The following is a 20584-nucleotide window of genomic DNA, read 5'->3' as shown; positions in this document are numbered from 1 at the left end:
TAATAATCAGAAGAAGTTGGATTTCAACCACAGAGTAATTTTTTTTATTATACCAGTTTCTCAAAATAGGTTTTTAAAAGTTGATATCAGCAGAGTATATACAGTTTGAAACTAGATGCATACAGTTTGTCCTCAAAGTCTTAGTGAAGTTTTAAATTTTAATAATTTTAAATTACATTAATACTTTGAGGATACTCAGTATTTTCATTATATTCATTAAATTTTAGCAACAACAATTATTTCATCAACTTTTGAAGCATTTTGCCTCTTTGAGATTGCAGTTGACCTTAGTATTTGGCAAATTTGATTATGTCAATCTAATAATCTATGTTATCTAAAATAATGAGCTGCTTGTGAATGAAATAAAGTGAAATACATCACTCAACTATTCTAGCAGTTTATTAAAATAGCTGGCTAAAAATCTAACACTTGCCCAAAAAAATACTTCTCTGTGAAACTTGGGATCTGTAAGAACAAAATTATTTGTTTTCTTTAAATAGAAACACATACACACGCACACACGCACACGCACACGCACACGCACACACACACACACACACAGAGAACAACCTGAATTTTGGTAATAACATTAGTTGAGATAATCCCAGTGTTCTGCTTGTCTTTTGTGTTAGATATGAGCTTCTGAGACGTAAAATCCAGCAACCACTTGCATCAAATCCCCCTGAAGATTTAAATCTGTGGCGCACTATTTACTCAGGAACTCAGCAGTTTTACGAAGATAAGGGTCTTAGCAGGTGAGATTACACAAACTATAAAAAACCAATGCTAGCATTTTGTTTAGAGTATATTCAATAGTTCAGAGTGTTCTTTGTGTCTCTGTTGTGTGATCAGATTATCAGTTATGTAATAAAAACATGTTCTGTTCTCATCCATGGCATTAATCATTGTACTGCAACAGTCAGAAGGGTAATTGTTCGTCACTCTGAACTGTGCATTTAAAAACATTAAAAATGTTTTGTAGCTAGACTTTGGATGATGTCAGTATCTTCACTTGCAGCCAGATACTCTCTATAAAGATGCATTATTCAAGAGGAAACTTTGACAGTGTTACAACACAGACTGGTTTGGAGAAATACCTCAATAGAAGCAGTAACAATGATGGCAGCAGTAATCAAATGCTCCATTCTATGTAAAGCATTGTAAAGCAGTTATCAAGTTCTTTTTTGTTTGATTCTCATTATAATTGTCACAAAATGGCACAATATCACAAATGTCATAAAATTTTAATTTTATAGAATTTTGGTAATATGAAAAAAATTATCTGGTATTTAAATTTCTTCACCATCTGGCCCCTTCCCAATTCTTATAATTTACTTCTTTCACTTCCAAATCTCTGTGTTTTAACTGGCTGTTATTGTTGTTATTATTTCAGTTGTGTTCCACTCTTAGTGATACCATTTGAAGTTTTCTTGGCAGATGAGCTAGTTGGCAGTGGTCTTGCTATTTCTTTCTCCAGCCTATTTTGTGGCTGAGGAACTGAGGCAAACAGGGTTAAGTGAGTTGTCCAGGGTCACACAGCTAGTAAGTATCTGAGGCCAAATTTGAACTCATAAAGATAAGTCTTCTGATTTCAAGCCCAGTGGTTTATCAACCATACCATTTAGCTGCCAAAATGGCTCTCTAGCCCATGCTGGAAATGCCTTCCTCCTCACTTCTACCTCACCTCCTGAGTTTCTTTAAGTACAGCTCTACCTTAACATTTTGGAAGAAATCTTTCCCAATCTACAGCACCCCCTCTTTATCCACACCATACTCTTTTTCCTGTTTTTTGCCTTTTCTTTAACATTGCCTTCCATTCCACTCTATGTATCCTATAAATTCTTAATTAATTAAACATCATCTCCCCCATTAGAATGTAAGCTTCTTGAGGGAAAGTGCTGTCTGGTTTTTTTCATTTTCTTTCTTTTTAGTTACTGGCACATATTATGTGCTTAATAAATATTTATTGATAGACTGATTGATCATCACAGTAATCTTTATTAAATGCTTCACACTTACTTCGTAGACAAAGTTAGAGAATAAGAAAGGTTTGTAACTTGGTGACTTCTAGTCAGTAGTGGGAGAAGATCTCAAACTCATATATTCTGATCAGAATTCTGCTATTCTTTCCATTATATTACAATGTCCCTCAAGGAATCATAGTGTCCTTTTGAAAAAGGACTTCTCTTTTCCAGGGAAGCATGTATTACAATGGAAAGCAATCCTTTTTAGGAGTTTGATGCTTAAAATATTAAAACATTAAACATTAAGTGTCTTAATAGTTTTATAAGCTTTACCTTGGCTCTTCACTGTTTGATTAAATCTATCAAGAGTCAGTCTAGGGCTTGGGCTAATTGTCCAGTCAATGATCATTTTCTCTAAAAAGCATTGTGATAGTTGTTTTTTGGGGGAGAGTGTCTCCTGCAATTTAGTTAGCACTAGGAATTTCCAAATTATAAAGATGGCCACAAAAGTTCATTTCTCAAGATGGCTGTTTGGTCAAGTAAATTCAGGGAAAGAAACAGAAAAGGTAGGTGGGGGACTAATTTCCAGGTTAATTCTGGCCTGTACAACAATTGCTCTAGTTACCTTGTGCAAATGAATGTGGCAGATGTGGAAGAGTTGGGAAGACGTACTCTACCCCCCACAACAAGAAATCGCAAGAGACTTAATGAATCTCTATGGATTCTATGGACAGATAAATAAAGTGCTAAAGGTTAGATTCATTCCTTTGTGGAGGTCTACTGCCAACAGACTATTGAATCATCACAAGCAGAAAATCAAGTAATTGAAACTGAATACAGGACAGATAAAGCCAGAGTAGAGAGGCTGGATTAGTGGAAGAGGAAATGTTAAAAGAGGTCACAAAGAGAATAAAGGTTAATTTTACTATGAATGAGAGTATAAGAAGAAGAATAGGAGATTGTGATTAAAGAGTAGAATTCTGGATTTTAGCATCTTTAATATGATATAGTTTTATAAACTGAGATGGTGACATCCAAGCTATTCATGTACACATTCCTTTTGTGACTATAGCAGGAAAGAGGTATTTAAAGATAATGAGTTTAAGAAATTATATAATAAGAATATTAAAGAAATAACACAAGCATTAAAGCACTAAAGATAATTAGGGAACAGCTAAGTGGCACAGTGGATAGTTTGGACTGGAGTCTGGAAGACTCAACTTTGTGAATCTGATCTCAGACACTCACTAGTTGTGTGACCTTGGAAAGTCACTTTACCTATTTGCCTCAATCTTCTCATCTGTAAAATTAGTTGAAGAAGAAAATGACAAACAACTCCAATATCTTTTCTAAGTCCAAATATGATGACAGAGATCAGACATGAATCCAATAACTATACAACAACAATGACTATTGAGGATAATTACGAAAGATGGAGTAGAGAGGATTTAGACACTAAAGTAATTAGGAGAGTTTGCAGGTTAAGCTGGACTCAGTGGGTTCCAACAACAAAGATAAAGAGAACATGGGAAAATAATTGCATGAACTTCAAAGGAAGAAAAGTTGTTGAGGGCTGATAATAAAGAAATGAACTGAAAGAAGCAGTGAGAAGCGAGGAGTATACCAACCCACCTTCTTGAAACTGTGAGATAAGCAGAGTGAAAAGAATGACACTTTTATGGATGAAACATCATAGGAAAGTCAGAATTAAGTTAAAATAAAGAAATGGAAAGAATGTTAGATGAAAAGTTGAGGGAAATATAGGGGAGTTTGTTGAGGATAAGGTAAGTGTTCCAATGAATACAGTGCAATGGGCTGAAGGAGTAAAACTGTTGGAGTAATTGGGAGAAGTAGGATTTATCCAAATAGATTCAGAGGCTTAGGATATAGTAGTAGCATCATGAAGCTTGTATCTATGACTATAGTACTGGATTACCAAAACTGGCCACCATGAAGGAATAAGGGAAAAGGTTAGATTGAAGTGGTATGTAAGTAGGGGATGAATTCTCAGTTGGTCAATTAAGAAAATTTTCCTACATCCAGGAAATATCTACAAAAGCTATCCTGGGACTTCTTGAAAAACCTGAGGTGGTACTGCTGCCTGCTGAGAGCCATCAGCTATTTAATTGAACAGAGATAATAGTGAAAAAAAGAGGAGTGGGAATAGGATCTCAGTGATCCTAAAATTTTAGAGCTAGAGGGGACTTAGTCTCATTTTACAGATGAGGTAATGAAGAGAAGTTAAATTACTTGCCAAAGATCTCAAAGCTAATTAGTAGCAGAGCCAATGCTAAAGTTAAGTCTCTGGATCTCAAAATTGAGTAATATCCATTGCAAGACTTTAAGGAAAAATCTCTCAGAGGTCTTCCTGACTCCAACCCAATGGCACTGTCCATTGTACCATCTTGCTGCTGCCAAGGAGAAATGATAATTTTATGAGGTTGAAATTGCTATGCCAGATGATATAAAAGTATGGAGCCTGCATTTTCAAAAGATATTTCTGTGACTAAAATGGGTATATGTTGGGGCCAATTTCTCAAATAGCTTTCTTTATTTAGAATCATAGATACAAGGAACTTTAAGGATCATCTCTGTTCAACTCCCTTCTCTTTAAATTTTGATAAGGAAACAGCACCAGGGATACTGACTGCCTAAAGTCAACCAGGTAGTAAACGATAGAACCTGGATTTAAAGTCAGGTTCTTTGACCCCCAAATCAAGGCTTCTTCTTACTATACCATAATCTATTTATTTGAACTAATGAAACTGTTTATGTCAGAGTATTCCTGGCCAATTTTATTCAGGTAATAATGACACATAATAATGACACATATTAGGTGAAGCAATGAGTGATTACCTGAATAATCTACAACAAATAATAGCAAAACAAAACAAAATACCTTCTTCTTTAGTTACATGGCTATTTTTGACAAAGGGGGATTTTCTCCTTGAATTATCTTGATAACGACCTCAAAACTCTATTTCCCTTTGTATGTGTAGACACAGCCCCAGTGTAACCATAGGTTTATGCTACCTGTCAGGTTCTAACTTTTCTACCTTAATAACTCTGTGCAATGTGGCCAAGTTATGGTTGTTGGGGGAACCATAACTTTGGATTTCCTGACATTTTCATCACTTGAAAAATCTGGTGAACGTGCTGCTGTTGCATGGCTCTGCCCTATGTGAGTCATGAAACCCCTGTCATGAAGGGCTTGACAAGATGGCAGGAACTACCTCAATTTCAGTTATCAATCAATCTTTAGGCTTTTCAGCATTACCTACTTACTGCCTCCATTTCTGGATCTTCATATAGGAAAAAATAGGATAGAGAGGCAAAAGTATATAGGTACTATTTCTGGACTTCATTCACAAACTAAGGCAGAATAAAGAATAGGGAGTGATCTATTGTGTCTTTATTGTTTCAGCGGGGAAAGGGGAGCTGACAATTTTTAGTAGCTTACTTGCCATTGAAGTAATACTATGAAATATGCCATGATTGCTCCTCTTTCTGTCATGTATAATTTTCTGAAAAAGTTTATTTTTTAGTGTCATAGTTTATTGCTGGACTCTATCTCAAAATTCTCTTGCAAAGAAACTTTGGTAGCATTATGGAGAAAAATAAAAGTATAATTTCCCCTCATTTAAAAAGTAATACTTCTTAAAAGTCAAATCACTAAACTATCTAAGTAAAAATTCTGGCATGTAAAGAAAAATTAATTCTTGTAACAATGCATCTTGTTATAATCACAGTTTCATTATAAGAAATATATTTAAATCTTTGTCAGATAGCCTAATTATTTAGGCAAAATAGTAAGGTCAATACAATTTTAGTTCCAGGTAATAAAATGAGCACTCCCCTTTAGTATCCTGAGATTAGGCTACACACAGGAGATAATTTGCTTCACAATCCATTTAAAGAATGGATTAGTACTATGGAAAGTATTTGCATGATATTGAAGAAATAATTCATAAGGCACAATTATATATGCATCTTTGGAAGATTAACAAAAATGAAGGTTCTGCCTTCTTCCTTCCCAATCTTGATAACTGATGGGGGTTTTTTTTAGCTTCCTCCTACATTACAAAGGGAGAATTTGTTTCAACAGAAGGGGAGATTGAGAGGGAAGGCCATATCCATTTCACAGTTTCCTGATATTGATATAGGCACAGATGGTATTTTTGCTTTGCATTTGTTTTCAGGGGCCTAGATCTTAACAATTCATTCTGCAAACCATCATATTCCACTTCAGTACCGAAGAGTTTGCCTTTTACTGGTAAGGTCTGTATTTCATCATAAAAGGAAACAAGTTTACATTTTACATTTTTCTCCAGCAAAGCATTTGCCTTTTCAGCACTGAGGGACCACATAGAATACAGTATTAACAAAAATAATAGCATATTAGTTTCATTAGTTGATAGACTAAAAGAATAAAAAAATATGAGAAATGCAAATATCATTAAGATTAGGAGAGCAATATATATAAACAAAAAACTTTAAAACATAACATTCCTTTACTTCCTTTTCAAAATCAACAGACTTCAGCTTTTAGCACCAGAAATTGATATGAGAATATAAATATACACCTCCATAATATTTATATTCATAATGGTGAATTTTATTTGTATCTTTAGTTTTTACATCATCATAATTCTTTGGTATGTCTTATACATTCATATACTCAATGAAGTTTAACTTATACCAAAGTAAATTATATAAACAAAAGCAACCCACAATTGCTTCAATTGATCAATTGATACAAGCTTCCTGCTTCTATAAATTCCTCATGATTATCATTATTTTCAGAGATAACATTCCATTAACATTTAAATATCATTATTTAAATAGTTGATGGCTTATCTACTTTCCCCCATTTCTTTGTAACTAAAAGAGTGCTGTTATGAGTATTTTGATATATCTCATAATTTTCTGACTTTGATCTGCTTGGAGTATATGTTTAACAGTGGAATCTCTGAATCAAAGAGTATGGATATTTTATTTACTTTAATAGCATAATTCTGAATTGCTTTTTATAATTGTTGGACTAATTTTTTTTTGTTTTGTCAGAAATATATTAGTGTTTCCATTTTTCTATGCTTTGTTAGTTTTTTGTTTTTACCAATTTGTGGATTTGAGGTAAAATTTCACAATGATTTTAATTTGTGTCTGTCTTATTAGTAATGATTTGAAATAGCCATTTATATAGTTATTGATAACTTTAAATTATTAATTGGAAAACTATTCATCTATTGTCAACTGTCTACATAACCTGAATAACTTGATTTTGTCAGAAATATTTGAAATACATTTTTTCTGCAGTTATTTCTGCAGTTCTTTCCTAATTGTATTACTTTTGTTTGTGGAAAAGCTTTTTAAAAATCTGATCAAATTAAAAATTTTCCCTTTATATTATTATTTCTGTCCATCGTGAAATTAAGAAATATTGTTAGCTATGCTTGTAAAAGGAACTTCCTTCCATTCTTTATTTTTTAATTGATGCTTAAATGATTTTTAAATTGATGATTTAATTGATTTAGTTGACTTTTTAAAATAAGGTAGTATATTCATTTGGGAAGAATCAGATTAGCATAGAGAAAAGAGGGTTAGACTTTGAGAGAGGAAAACTGGCTTCAAGTCCTGCCTGTGACACATAATAATCCCATGACCATGGGCAAATCATGTAATTATCAACAGCCTCAACAATTCTTTAAGACTAAATTTAAATGGATGAATTGCTGAACTGAATCAAAGATAGGGGCTTTCTACAATTAAGAATTCCCTTCTGAAGAATATATATGTACAAAACTACCTATAGTAGATGTTATTGTGGTGGCAAAGAATTAGAATTTGAAGGGATGTTCATTAATTTGAGAATGGATGAACAAGTTGTGGTATATGATTGAGATTAAGTATGATTGTTCTATAAGAAATGATGAGCAACCTGAGAATATATATCAAATGATGCAAAGTAAAGTGAGCAAAATCAGGAGAACACTGTATAAAGTAAGAACAACATTGTAATGAAAATCAAAAGTAAACAAGTTTGCTACTCTGATCAATACAAGGATCTAAGATAATTCCAAAGGACTTGAGATTTTTTAAATGCAATTTACTTTCTGAATGATAAAACTAATGATTGAAATATTTTTTTCATTTTATTTTTCTTGGTTTTTTTTGCAGAATTACTAATATAGAAACATATTTTGTACACTTTATGTATATGATATATATTGTGTTCCTTGCATCCTCAATGAGTAGAGGGGAAAGGTTAAAGGAAAGAAGAAAATTTGGAACTCAAAATATTAAAAAAAATTCTTCATTGTAAAAATTAATAAATTTTAAAAATTGAGTTCTTTTTACTGATGTGATATATAAATCACAAATCCGATTGCTACTTCCCCTTGTGGGATATGGTGTGAGTGATGGTCTAATTTCCTGTACTCTCTTTTTCTGATAACGGCTTTCTTTTTTAGCCAGTGCTTCTTGTCAATTAGAGACATTTTTGCCCCTTACAAACTTGTTAGTTTTAGTGAGCACAGAGCTACTAAATTAAACTGTTCCTGATTCTTGCTTATTTAGTTTCTCCCACTGGTCTAATTTTTTAAAAGTCAATACCAGTTTTATAAATTTTATTTATAATATATTTCAAGGGCTATAAATTTATTTTCTCCTTAATTTAAACTTAAAAACACTTTCCCTTGAGTGACTAGACTTTTTGTTTCTCTAAATAAATTTTATTAATATTTTGTCTAGTTTTATAGAATGATGCCTTCATAGTTTGAGCTATAAAATGGTAAATTGATTTAGGTAGTATCATGAGTTTTATTATTTTAATATGGCATTGCCATGAGCAATAATGCTCCTATAATTTTTTCTTTAGTTTTTTTCTCCAAAGAATATTTTATCATTATATTTATACATCTTATGTGTGTTTTGCTAGGTTGACCCAAATTTTATTTTGAAGTTATTTTTCATGACTTCCTATGTTTTATTATCATATAGAACTGCTTGCAAGCTTTGAAAAAATTTTCATGCTACTTTATTAAAACTACTTTTCATGTCAATTTATCTGGTTTTTTTTTTTTTGTTGTTTTTTAAGGTAACTCAAATGATTTCTGTCTTTTGTAAATCGATAAAATATCTGTGTTTTGTTGGTGGTTATGATTTTAATTCCTTTACCTTAGATTATTTCCCCTGTTACTCTCCATTTTAAAATTCACACAAAAGCAAGGAAAGGAAAGATCCTTGCTTTATCCTGATAGTTACTGTAAAAGTTTCTAATAGTTTTCCATCAGCACTAATGTTTACTTTCAGTTTGGGATATGTCTATTTTATCAAAAAGAGATCCATCCTTCTAAGCCTATGTTCTGAGGATAAATGAAGCCATTTTAGATGATATCAGTTCATATAATTATGATGTTGTCATGCTATTTATATGGTTATGATAATTGTTTTCTCAATACTAAGCCATACTTTTATCTTTTACATAATTTCAAATTGGTCATAGTGAATAAATTTAAATGTATTATTATAGTATTTTTATCTAGGATTTTAAATTAAAATTCTTTAGTTATTCTAGTCTATAAATCTCTTATTCTATTTTATTATTCCCTCTTTTGTGTATGAGAATTATATTTGCCTCATGAAAGGCATTTAGTATGATTATTTTCAACTACTTAGAATATTTTTGTCAGCATATACTTAATTGCGCCTTAAATGTTTAATCTTATGAATCTATCAGGATAAAATTTTCCCCTTCAGTAGTTCATTTATGGTATATTTCATTTATCTTTCTAAAATTGATTTGGTTAGGGTATGTTTGTACATTATCATCCATTTCCTTTAAATTCTCAGTTTTGCTCACAAATACTTACATAATTTATAATAAACCATCATATTTTAATAATAAAATCATCTATTCATTACAGCCAAATCCTCCTTTGAATGTTGGTGCTCTTTTATAATATTATTTAAGATATATGTAAGAAATATTTTCTCAAAATTTAAAGCTATGAGTAGAATTGGATGTTTTGGGGATATGTATAATTCTCCTCACTATTTTCTTTTATTTTTTTATTTAACTTATTATTTAGCAAGATTCTTTTCTTTTTAAATTTTAGGTTCCAAATTCTCTTCTTCCCTCTTACCTCCTCCCAACCCCATGAAAAACAAGCAGTTTATCAATTTATATACAGGAAAGCATGTAATATATTTCCATATTGATCATATTACAAAAAAGTAAAATAAATAAAAAATGAAAATAGTTTGTTTCAATTTGCACTAGAATTCGTCAGTTATCTTTCTGGTAGTAGATGACATTTTTCCATCATTATTTTTTTGGAATTGTCTCACATTTTTATATTTATTAGGTTAGCCAAGTCTTTTACAGTGGACCACTATTACAATATTGCTCTTACTTTGCACAATGATCTTCTGGTTTATTTCACTTCATTTTGCATCAATAGATGTAATTCTTGCTATTTTTTTCTGAAACTACCTCTTTCATCATATTTTATAGCACAATGGTATGCAGTATAGCACAGTCATATGCCACAACTTGTTCAGCTATTTCCCAATTAATAAGCATCTCTTCTGTTTCCAAATCTTTGCCACCATAAAAGAGCTATTATATATTTTTTCTACATGTAGGTCTTCTTCCTTTATCTTTAATTTCTTTGGAAGACAGATGTACTAGTGATATTTCTGTGTTAAAAGCCGTATATACAGAGTTTTATAACCTTTTGGGCATAGTTCTAAAGTATTCTCTATAATAGCTGAGCCATTTCACTACACCAACAGTTTATTGGTCTACCTATTTTCTTTCACCCCTCCATCATCTGTCTTTTCTGATAAGTGTGAGGTGGTACCTCATAGTTATTTTAATTTTCATTTTTCTAATCAATATTCACTCAAGATTTCCCAGCAAAGAGTGGATTGTGATATAATAGAGTGGATTCTTGTTCAGTGAGCCAAATGGTCTTTGTGACTTCTTTTGTGACTTAAATTTTATGGTTCTGTTGAGATTCAATTAAATATTCTAAAATAAATAAACATGATAATTACTACAATATGATTATACAAAGATTGAAAATTTCAATGGATTCCAGGTGTAATCTCAGACCAGTATATTACAGCAAAAAAAAAAAAAAAAAAAAAAAAAAAAAAAAGGCACTGAGCTCAAAGATTGCAAGATGGCCTAATGCCTAATTTTTCCTTAGATGCCTTTGCTAAAATATCTTCTATATTATATTCCTTAGGACTCTGTCCTGGATTCTCTTTTTATTTCTCTATAAATTATTCTCTTGGTGACCTCATAGATTTAATTATTATTTTTTTGGTTCAGATGACTCACAGATCCACATATTTGGCTCTTCTAAGTATCAGTTCCACATTACCAACTAGCCATTTCAAACTAGATGTCCTAGAAATATCTCAAAATGCAGTATAAAATATAATTAATTCCCTTTCCCAACCTTCTTCCGAACTTCCCTACTTCAGTTGAAGACATTAATATACTTCCCAAATTTATCACCATAGTATTATCCCAACTCTTCATGCATCTTCACTTCACATAACCAAATAGTTGCCAAATCTCGACATTTTTACCTTCACAAAATGTTTTATATTTGACCCCATTTATCCATTCACTTAGTCATTACCTTAATTTAAAAAAAAAAACTCATTATCTCTCATCTAGATTATATTAATGGCCTCTGAATTGATCTTCTTCCCTCAAATCTATCCTCACTTCAATATATTTTTCACACAGCTTCCAAAGCAATTTCTGTTCAGTTAAGTTGTCACTCTCCTACTCAACAAACCTCAGGTGTCCTCTGTCCTTATAGCAATGATCTTAAGCTTAATAGAAACAGGCCACTAAACCACACATAAGGATCCTTGCAACTGTATTTTAACTTAGAAACATTATGTATGCAGTATTATATTTTTATTGTTTTAATAAATATTTCCCAATCACATTTTAACCGAATTCAGGCCAGACTCAGAAGTATTAGGAGGGATACATTTAATACCTCTGATTTTTGAAGGTAAAATATAAATTTCTTTGTTTAGCATTTAAGTTCCTTCATAATCTAGCCCCAAACTATCATTTCCATCTCATTTTATGTCCCCTTCCAAAAAGACCATTATCCTGCCAAATTGGCCTTTTTTGTTCCTCATATATACCATTCTATCTGCTGTTTTTGTGTCTTTTCAATGGTTGCTTTCCCATCCATCCCTGTGCCTTGAATGGACTCCCTCCTCAACTTTGCCTCATAGCTTCCCTTTTTTCCTTTAAGTATAAGTTAGATACTACCTTCATAAAGAAGACCTTCTTTAAGGCTAATGCCTCCTCATAAGCTACTTTACATTTAACTACCTTTTATTTATTTATATTTATTATTTATATATTTATCTTTTTTCTTTATTCACATGTGGCAAGATACAGAGATACAGGTCAGGACCATTGGAGATGGGCCTGGATCCAATGGAAGACCTTGGCTTTTTTTAAGCTAAGGTTTTTGTTTTGTTTTGTTTTTTAACAGGTCTTGGTTTGACTGAGGCAATGGCCAATCAATAATTAAAACTAGGTAAGATATGAGGCAGAAAATGGTATCTTTTGCATAATTAAAAAACAGAGAGAGAGAGAGACAGAGAGACAGAGAGACAGAGACAGAGACAGAGACAGAGGAAGGGAGGAGGAAGAGAGAGAGAAGGAGAGGGAAAGAGAGGGAAGGAAAGAGAGAGAGTGAGGGAGGGAAAGAGACAGAGACAGAGAAAGACAGAGACCGAAAGACAAAGAGACAGAGATAAAGATGGGGAGGGGAAGAGTGAGAGAGGGAAGGAAGGAGAGAGGGAGGAAGAAAGAGAGGGAGATAGACAGTCAGACAGAAATAGAGATAGAGACAAAGAGACAGAGAGATAGAAAGAAACAGGTAGAGACAAAATCAAAGAGACAGAGTCAGAGAGAGATACAAATTGGGAGGGAAAGACCCTCAGGGTTTCTGACCAAAAGAGAAACAATGGTGATTTACATTCCCTCTGAGCCAATCAGGGCCCAAACAATGATCAAATGGCCTTGGCCTAGGACCTATTGCTTCAATCAATGAGATCCATAGTGATTTGGATTTAAGACATAGTCCTAATAAACCCCAAGATATCCTGAGAGGTTTCAGAGATCAAAATATATATTCTTTTGGACAAAGCACGCACTATCCCCTGTGTGGATAGAAGAAAGGGAAGGGAAAGGAAAAGGAAAAGAAAAGAGGAGGAGAAAGTGAGGCTGGTGATTTTGCACAGCCTTCCCTCACTTAAAATCAATTTACTTGCTAGTCATGGTATCATCTCCCTGAGAATGAAGGATGAACAACATAAATATGTCCTGAATATTACTCCTTATAGACTATTTTTTTAGAATGTGAATTGTTTAATTCTTTATATGTGTATCCCCAGCACAGTGACTGGCACAAAATATACTTTATCAATACTTGTTGATTGATTAAGGATAAAACCCCAGAGCTTGGAAAAAGATGAAAGACAATAACATATGATGTTTCACTGAAAAAAGCTAGTAGTAAGGCTCTGATTTTTAATGCAACCTTTTCTGGTCTGCATCCTTCTTAAAGTCAGTCTAGAAACCTTTAATAAATGCTTACAATGTGTCAGGCTCCATGTCTTCCAGTTTCACCACTAGGATAATGACATTTCTGATACTCTGGTGTCTGACATAGCTACTTTCTTGGTTACCCTCTTGTCTATTAGATTCTGATTTGGAACCAGGCCCTCCTTGCTTAGGAAAAGCTTTCTTCTGTACCAACTGGGGATCGGAAAGAAAGGCTATAATAAAATATATAGAATCTCTAAATACTAATGCAAATGATAGTTTTTTTTTTGTTTTTTTTTTACTGTAAAATAGTTGATTTGTATCCTCATGAAGGTCTAATTTAAAAGATCAGTGTGCTGATAAGTTTACTTCCAACTTAAGCTACTTCTGAAAATATTTAGACCAGTTGTACTCACTTTAAAATACTTTATCTCTAGTATTCAATAGCTTTATGACCCATAATCAGGTTATTCAACTACTCTGTGCTTCAGTTTCTTTATCTATAAAATGTGAATTTGACCAGATGACTTCTAGGTTTCTGGAGGGAAAATAACTTTGAAAAGGAATAAAAAGAAATATTGGTCACTGCTAACAAGATTAAGTATGAGTTTTGCTCTATAAAATACTTAGTCGTCACCTTTGTTTCATAACAGAAACAAAATATTTGTTTCTCTGTGTTAATAGGAGCATTTCATATGAGAATCTATATATTCTAAACTGTATTTCTATCTAAATATACAATATAGATGGAGAAATCAACAAACAAAAAGTATATAACCCTATTTTTGGCAGGAGGGAATTGGGAAATGTAACATATATAGTCAGAACATTGCATAAATGAACTGGTGAAAGTAATGCATTAAAAATCTAAAGAATCATTGAAAAATGCAACAGAAATATCATGGGCAGCATACGAGAATTAGCACATTTTCTTGAATAAAAAAAAAGCTGTTTCACAGAAAAAATTAAAACAGTGCAAGAGTTATTACTTGATATACACAATTGATATATTTGATATACATAACCTGAAAAGCTGGAGAAAAGTCACCTGAAAAATTTTCCACATAAAATGAAGAATGCAAATTATGTTCCTTTTGATTGCTCCATCTGAGGTAGTGGGAAGACAACTAGATTGGGAGCCAGGAGACTAAGGCAAGCTCTACCTCTAATTAACTGTCACTTTGGGCAAGTCCCATGACCTGCCCACATCTTGGTTGCTTCATTTATAAAAATCAACATTGGATTAAATAGTTGCTGAATTATTCTATGAAATTCTACAGACAATTGGTCCATTTGCCTCTGTATGTGTGGCCATAACTTCACACACAGGTTCCTAAATCATGCGCTTACCATAACTAAATAATGATGAAATCACAGAAGGCATCATAGCATAAAGTCAAATCCAAGAGAGGCTATTAAAAACTTAGCGGTTCTAGTTCCCTTATTGATGTTAATTTAACTCATAGAAAGGAAACACAGAAATAGTATTCATTTTCATTAATGCCTTAAAACTTTGAGAATATGATTTCTTAAATGTATGGATCAATAATTAAGCTAAGTATAAATTACAAATGTTGTAGCAATGAGACTTGGGGATCCTGTTCTCACAAACTAAAGCACAAAGTATTGGTCTTTTACACAGGGAATGTACTAATGAAGCCAAGGTCATAGGTTCAATTCCCATAAGAGCCATTAGCTTCATTCTGTTCCGTGGTCACAGATTGTTCTCTTAACCCTGGGTAGCTAACATTCAACTGAATACCACTGGTCACATAGGGGTATGGATGAGAGTGTTTGGACGGATCAGCACAAATCCAGCCCCACTACTGAAAAAGAAATCAGGTTTAAGTGTCAGCTGCATTGGTAGCATAAGGAAGGCAATTTATTTTTGGTGGTGGTCATTACTATTATAAAAGAAACTTCTAAAATTATATTACTCATGTCAAGGGACTTCTTGCCGATTTAGAAAATGAAAAGAAGAGGGTGGCTAAAAAGGAAGTAAAAGAGAATAGGTAGTACATAAGCTAGAAAGTCATGAGATATTTGGGGAGAATGAGTAGAGTTACAATAGGACTGTTTTTTAAAATATATTTGCAGTATTCTCAAGTAGAAACTTAAAACATTTTTGAGGTAGATATCTGGTGTGAGATTCTGAAATTTCTCATGGATTGGATAATTCCTATATTCCTCTCCATGATGACAGAGTAGATCAAATAAAACATTTGCACAAATTGACCTTGTGTCTGTATAATACTAAATACTAAGAAATCTAATCAAACCCTTTCCTCAAACCATTTAATGCTATCCATTTACATGGCAATATATTTATCACAGGGACTCCCTGTGTTTTGCTATTAGACTGTGACTCTTTAAGAGTATATTTGTTTACCTGACACTTATCTCAGTGCCTGGAACATAGTAAGTGTTTAATAAATGCTAATTGACAGATTTTTAAAGCCATGCCCTCTTGTGGTGACAATGAAAGCCATCCCTAATTTAGAGATTAATTTGGGGAATTATTAAACATAGATTTAGAGTTAGAAGGAAATTCAGAGTTTATCAGATACATCTCCTTCATTTCACAGATTAGGAAACCAAGGAAAAGAGAGTTTAAATAGTTTGCTCAGCATCACAAAATTCATTAGTGTCTAATGTGAAATTTGAACTGAGATCTTCTTGGTTTCAAGATCAGAAGTCTGACTATTAGATGACATCTTAAGCCTCCATGTTTAGATGAGCTTCATGAAATTATGACTGATTATTTGGAATTTTATAGAAGATGGGGTTACAAGAAAACCACCAGTTAAAAACAAAAAACAAAAACCTTATGGTTTTTGTGGTACAGGGGCTTAATGTATGTTGCTCACTATAAGTGAATGAAATATTTTCCTTTTTTGCTCATATGTCAATGTTTCACCTGATGATGGTAGTCAGAGAGAATGCATTCTTATTTGTTGAATGTTCTATATTCCTTTAGGATCCATGCTGAATTTAGTTACAGTGGGTTAATTTCTTATAAAATGGACATGTGGGACTGTGGACCACAGGTTGGTCATTCCCCTGTCTATCCAGCTTTACATAAATTAAAATATTCCTTAATCTCATTCTTTCTGCATCAGATAATACTGATGAGAATTAGGTAAAGGGTAACCCCTTTTGGTTTGACTGCGCAGAGTCGCAGAGTCCCCTGTAAAGGAATTTACAGGCCCGAAAACCTAGGTTTATTGTAGGGGTTTGGAAGTAAGGTAAAGGTAGAAAGACACCAGGGCCAGAGCTGGTCACCAGGTAGACAGGAACCCTTGGCATGGCTGATGTAAGAATGCCATGTATGGGCTATTGCAAAGAGTGGGCTCCAAGGTTCCCCTTTTTATAATCTTAAAGGTGGGTGGAGTCCCAGGCTCCTGGCTGGTTTCGGCTAGGGTTAGAATTGAATAGAATTCAATGGGTTTTTAGATAAGGAGGAAGGGGGTTGGGGAAACCTGAGCAGATCATTAGAGTGGGGGCTGAGACAGCCCAAGTTAGCTCAGATCCTGTAGGGGCTGGGAAAGCCTGGATATCATTGAAATTCAAAAGGGTATTATTATTGACCAGGATTTGTGAATCAAAGGTGCTAGCTTCTTCAGCCATGGGGGGTGGGTGTGGGTGTGGGTGAGGGGGTGTTAGGAATCAGAAAGGAATCTTAAAGGGACCTCAACCCACATCAATATATCTAAGGAAATCAATGTTTTAACCATTGGTTTTCTTAAAGCATGTGCTGTGACACCCAATCCATACTTTATGTACAACTATGCTTCTGCTATTGTTTTAGTCTATGGCATGGTCAGTTTATATCTAATTTCCTTTCTGAAAAATAAAATTTAATTTTCACATAATGGAGTCAACTATGTTCTTTATCATGTGAACATTCCCAGGAGGCACCATGCAGAGCTCTCAGTAGGTATGTATTATATGCACTGATCACAGTTATTAATTTTGTAGTTTATCTATCAATGGGATTATGGGAAGGGGGCATTGCTACAGCAAAGAAACTGTGATGAAAGATTTTGATACCTTAAAATGGATGACTTTCTCCAAAGAGAAACAATAAAATTCTTTGGAAACTCTTTGGATCAAATTCAGATCTAAAATCTGGCCTTTTGCCAGAGTTGTAATTGCATCTTGAATTGAGCTATAATCCTTACCACCTCTGAAAACAATAAGAATAAGGAAATGATACATAGTATCTTTTTTAAGCAGTGACATTAAGATCATTCACCATTACTAGCCAAAACTGTTTGCTTTTAGAACAAAATTATTAATTTGGTTTATAAAAAGAAAAGAAATAACTACATGCTATTAAGTTTTTGTTGTTGTTGACTTTTGTTAAGTATGAGAATAAACCTAACTTCTACAAAAATGATGTCTCAGGTATACAACTTATGAGTATAAACTCATTGTGCATAACATCATGGGGTATGGATCAAGCAAGGAGGCGGTTGTGACCACTTTAGCAGGAATCCCAGAGAAGAGTACTACACTGGTTGTGCAGGATCTGAATCATACAGCAATTAAAGTTGAATGGTCTAAACCAAGTAAGTGGATTTCTAATGTTTTCATTCTTTTTAAAATGCTTGTGTAGACAACTACTTCAGATACCTTATGGACTTATCCTGTTTTAACAGGCACAATCTAGACCTGGATTAATCCTAGGTCTGAAGCCTGAGTAATTTTAATTTCTCTTTCTAGGTGTTTGTATGATTATAAGCTCTTTGAAGAAAACATCTGATTTCATTTTTGTCTCTATATCTCCAGGACAGTGTGTTAGTATGCAATCAATGCTCAATAAATGCTCATTGATGAGTTGATTAGGCAAATGCATGATATAATCTTGAAGGGGGAGGGGAACTGTTCCCTTTATCACTCTGAGAGTGTGTCCCCTTTGATCAGGATCTCCCAGACAGAGCTGGGATGAGAGAATCAACTCCCATAGAAATTCTAAATTCTCCTTCAATTGAGGAATCCATATCTGATATGTCCCAGCCCCCATCTAGTCTGATCTGCTGGGGCTGTCCCAGCCCCCACTAAGATACCCAATATAACAGCCTCCCTCCACCAAGGTCTATGCAGCTGGACCTAGGTAGCTCTTCTGCCCACTAAGAAAGTATTCCATTTTCCAATAGATCACTGCCCACTGTCAGTCTCTTGATAAACTGCTTTCTATCCAACAATAAACTTGCATTTTGCAACTAATAATTTGGGAATGAGTGAATTCTTTCATTCTACACTGTGGCCGATTTAAAGGGTATTCTTAACTCTCTTATTGCCACTAACCTCTTGCCCACCAGAAATTGAGACCACTCAAAGAGCATCAATCTGGCTTGGTCATCTCAATAGCCAGAATAACCAAATTGCATGTAATTATTAATGAAAAAAACTGACATTTCTATAGATCTCTTACTATTCTTGCTTCTATTTTCCCCATATACTTCTCAGACCTTTACAATCTAGCTTCCAGATTAATCACTCCATTAAAACTTTTTTTTCCAAAGTTATACAAAATTTTCCAGTTGCCAAATCAGTTGGTCTTTTTCTAGTCCTTTTCTTTTTTTGACCTTTATCTAATATTTGATACTGCCAACTATAATTTTTCTGTGGAAACTAATTTTCTCTTTGAATTTTTGGTAACAGTTATCATGATTCATCTTTAAGTTATCTGATCATTTCTCAGACTTCTGTGCTAAATCACAACCCATATAATTTCCCCAGAAAGTGGGTTTACCTTCACTGATCTGGCCCTTTCTACTGGGAATTCATCATCCCATGGGTTTATTTATCTTTAGTTTGTAAATAACTCCCAGATTTCCAGTATTTTACACATACATTCTCATCTGAACTTACGAATAAATCAGAAACTAGCTACTGTAGATATAGTTCTTTTTGTTTTATAGATGCTAGGTTTGGTGATTTGCCCATGGTCACACAAACTAGTAAGTGTCAGAGATGAACTTTGAATCATAGATTTTTCTTATTCCATGTCTGTTATTCTTTCACTGAAGGTATACTGTCTCCCTCTTTAGAATGGTATTTGGCAATTGATGATCCTTCTCATACCATCTCAAATGGTATGAATATCCATTTTGACAATGAGAACAAAAACAAAACAAAACTGAATTTATCTTGGAGATGGTCAATCTGATCATCCACATAGACAGCCCAAGCCTGAGGCCACTGAGGAAGTTTAATCACTATGGCTTTGTTAGATTTTCCCTCTAAGTCAAGAAGGTGAGGAAAAACTTGCTTTTTAGATATGTCAGTAAAAAAAGGTTTCTGACCTCTATGAATGAAAACCATCCATTTTCTGAATGAGAAATAAAGTTATGAAAGGCTGCCAGGCAACTAGCTGGCTATATAACAACTCCCACTCCCTTCTGACCCAGCCTAGATTTTGAAGCAGCCTAGAAGAGAAATGCTTTATATTTCATTACTGGTCCCGCGAGTGATTTAGTCCCAATTTGTTTGCAGCGTTAATTGGAAATTAAAACCGACACCAGTTGTGTTGATCTACATTGTCACTAAATAACTAGCACAGGAGAAGTATTATTAGCTCATCTTAACAAATGGCTATCAATCCTGGAGGTATTAAGAGCATGCCATATTCTAATAAACTGTATCACTTGGATCATGTGTCCATTTAAACCATTTTAATGGAAGGATAAAGAGGTTAATTGATGCTAGTGGATATTCTCTGAAACATAGAAAGGAAAGCAGATAGACTTTCATGTTAAGAGTATATTTCAACTTGGGCATGTGTGAATCTTTTTGTAGAAATGGGCTAGGTTGTATCATTTATTGTGAGCCCTCTCCTTGCATTTAAATAGGAAACTTGCTCACAAAGCAAGATTCTCCCCCCCTCAGCTGACTTGCAAATACTTCTGTTTAAAGATTGGCTGGCGAATTTTCAATGGTATAGGCTCTTTATTTTATAATTGCATGCCTGAAGTAAGCTTGCTTATAAAAACTGACAAACTTAATAGATCTGAAG

The 20584-nt window shown here is 33.6% G+C and overlaps 1 protein-coding gene across 1 annotated transcript in view; it reads left to right on the top strand.

The window, feature by feature from the left end:
* USH2A (usherin) overlaps positions 1–20584 on the top strand; it is a 1025480-nt gene that overhangs the window by 735536 nt on the left and 269360 nt on the right. The window contains exons 42-43 of the mRNA XM_074264677.1: positions 633–755; positions 17971–18134. Coding sequence (XP_074120778.1) covers positions 633–755; positions 17971–18134 — 287 coding nt within the window. The remainder of the gene's footprint in view (positions 1–632; positions 756–17970; positions 18135–20584) is intronic.

The sequence above is a fragment of the Sminthopsis crassicaudata genome, chromosome 4 (assembly GCF_048593235.1).
Source record: "Sminthopsis crassicaudata isolate SCR6 chromosome 4, ASM4859323v1, whole genome shotgun sequence".
Classification (NCBI taxonomy): Eukaryota; Metazoa; Chordata; class Mammalia; order Dasyuromorphia; family Dasyuridae; genus Sminthopsis; species Sminthopsis crassicaudata.
Note: the sequence above shows the minus strand (reverse complement) of the source record. Positions and strands in the feature narration are given on the sequence as shown.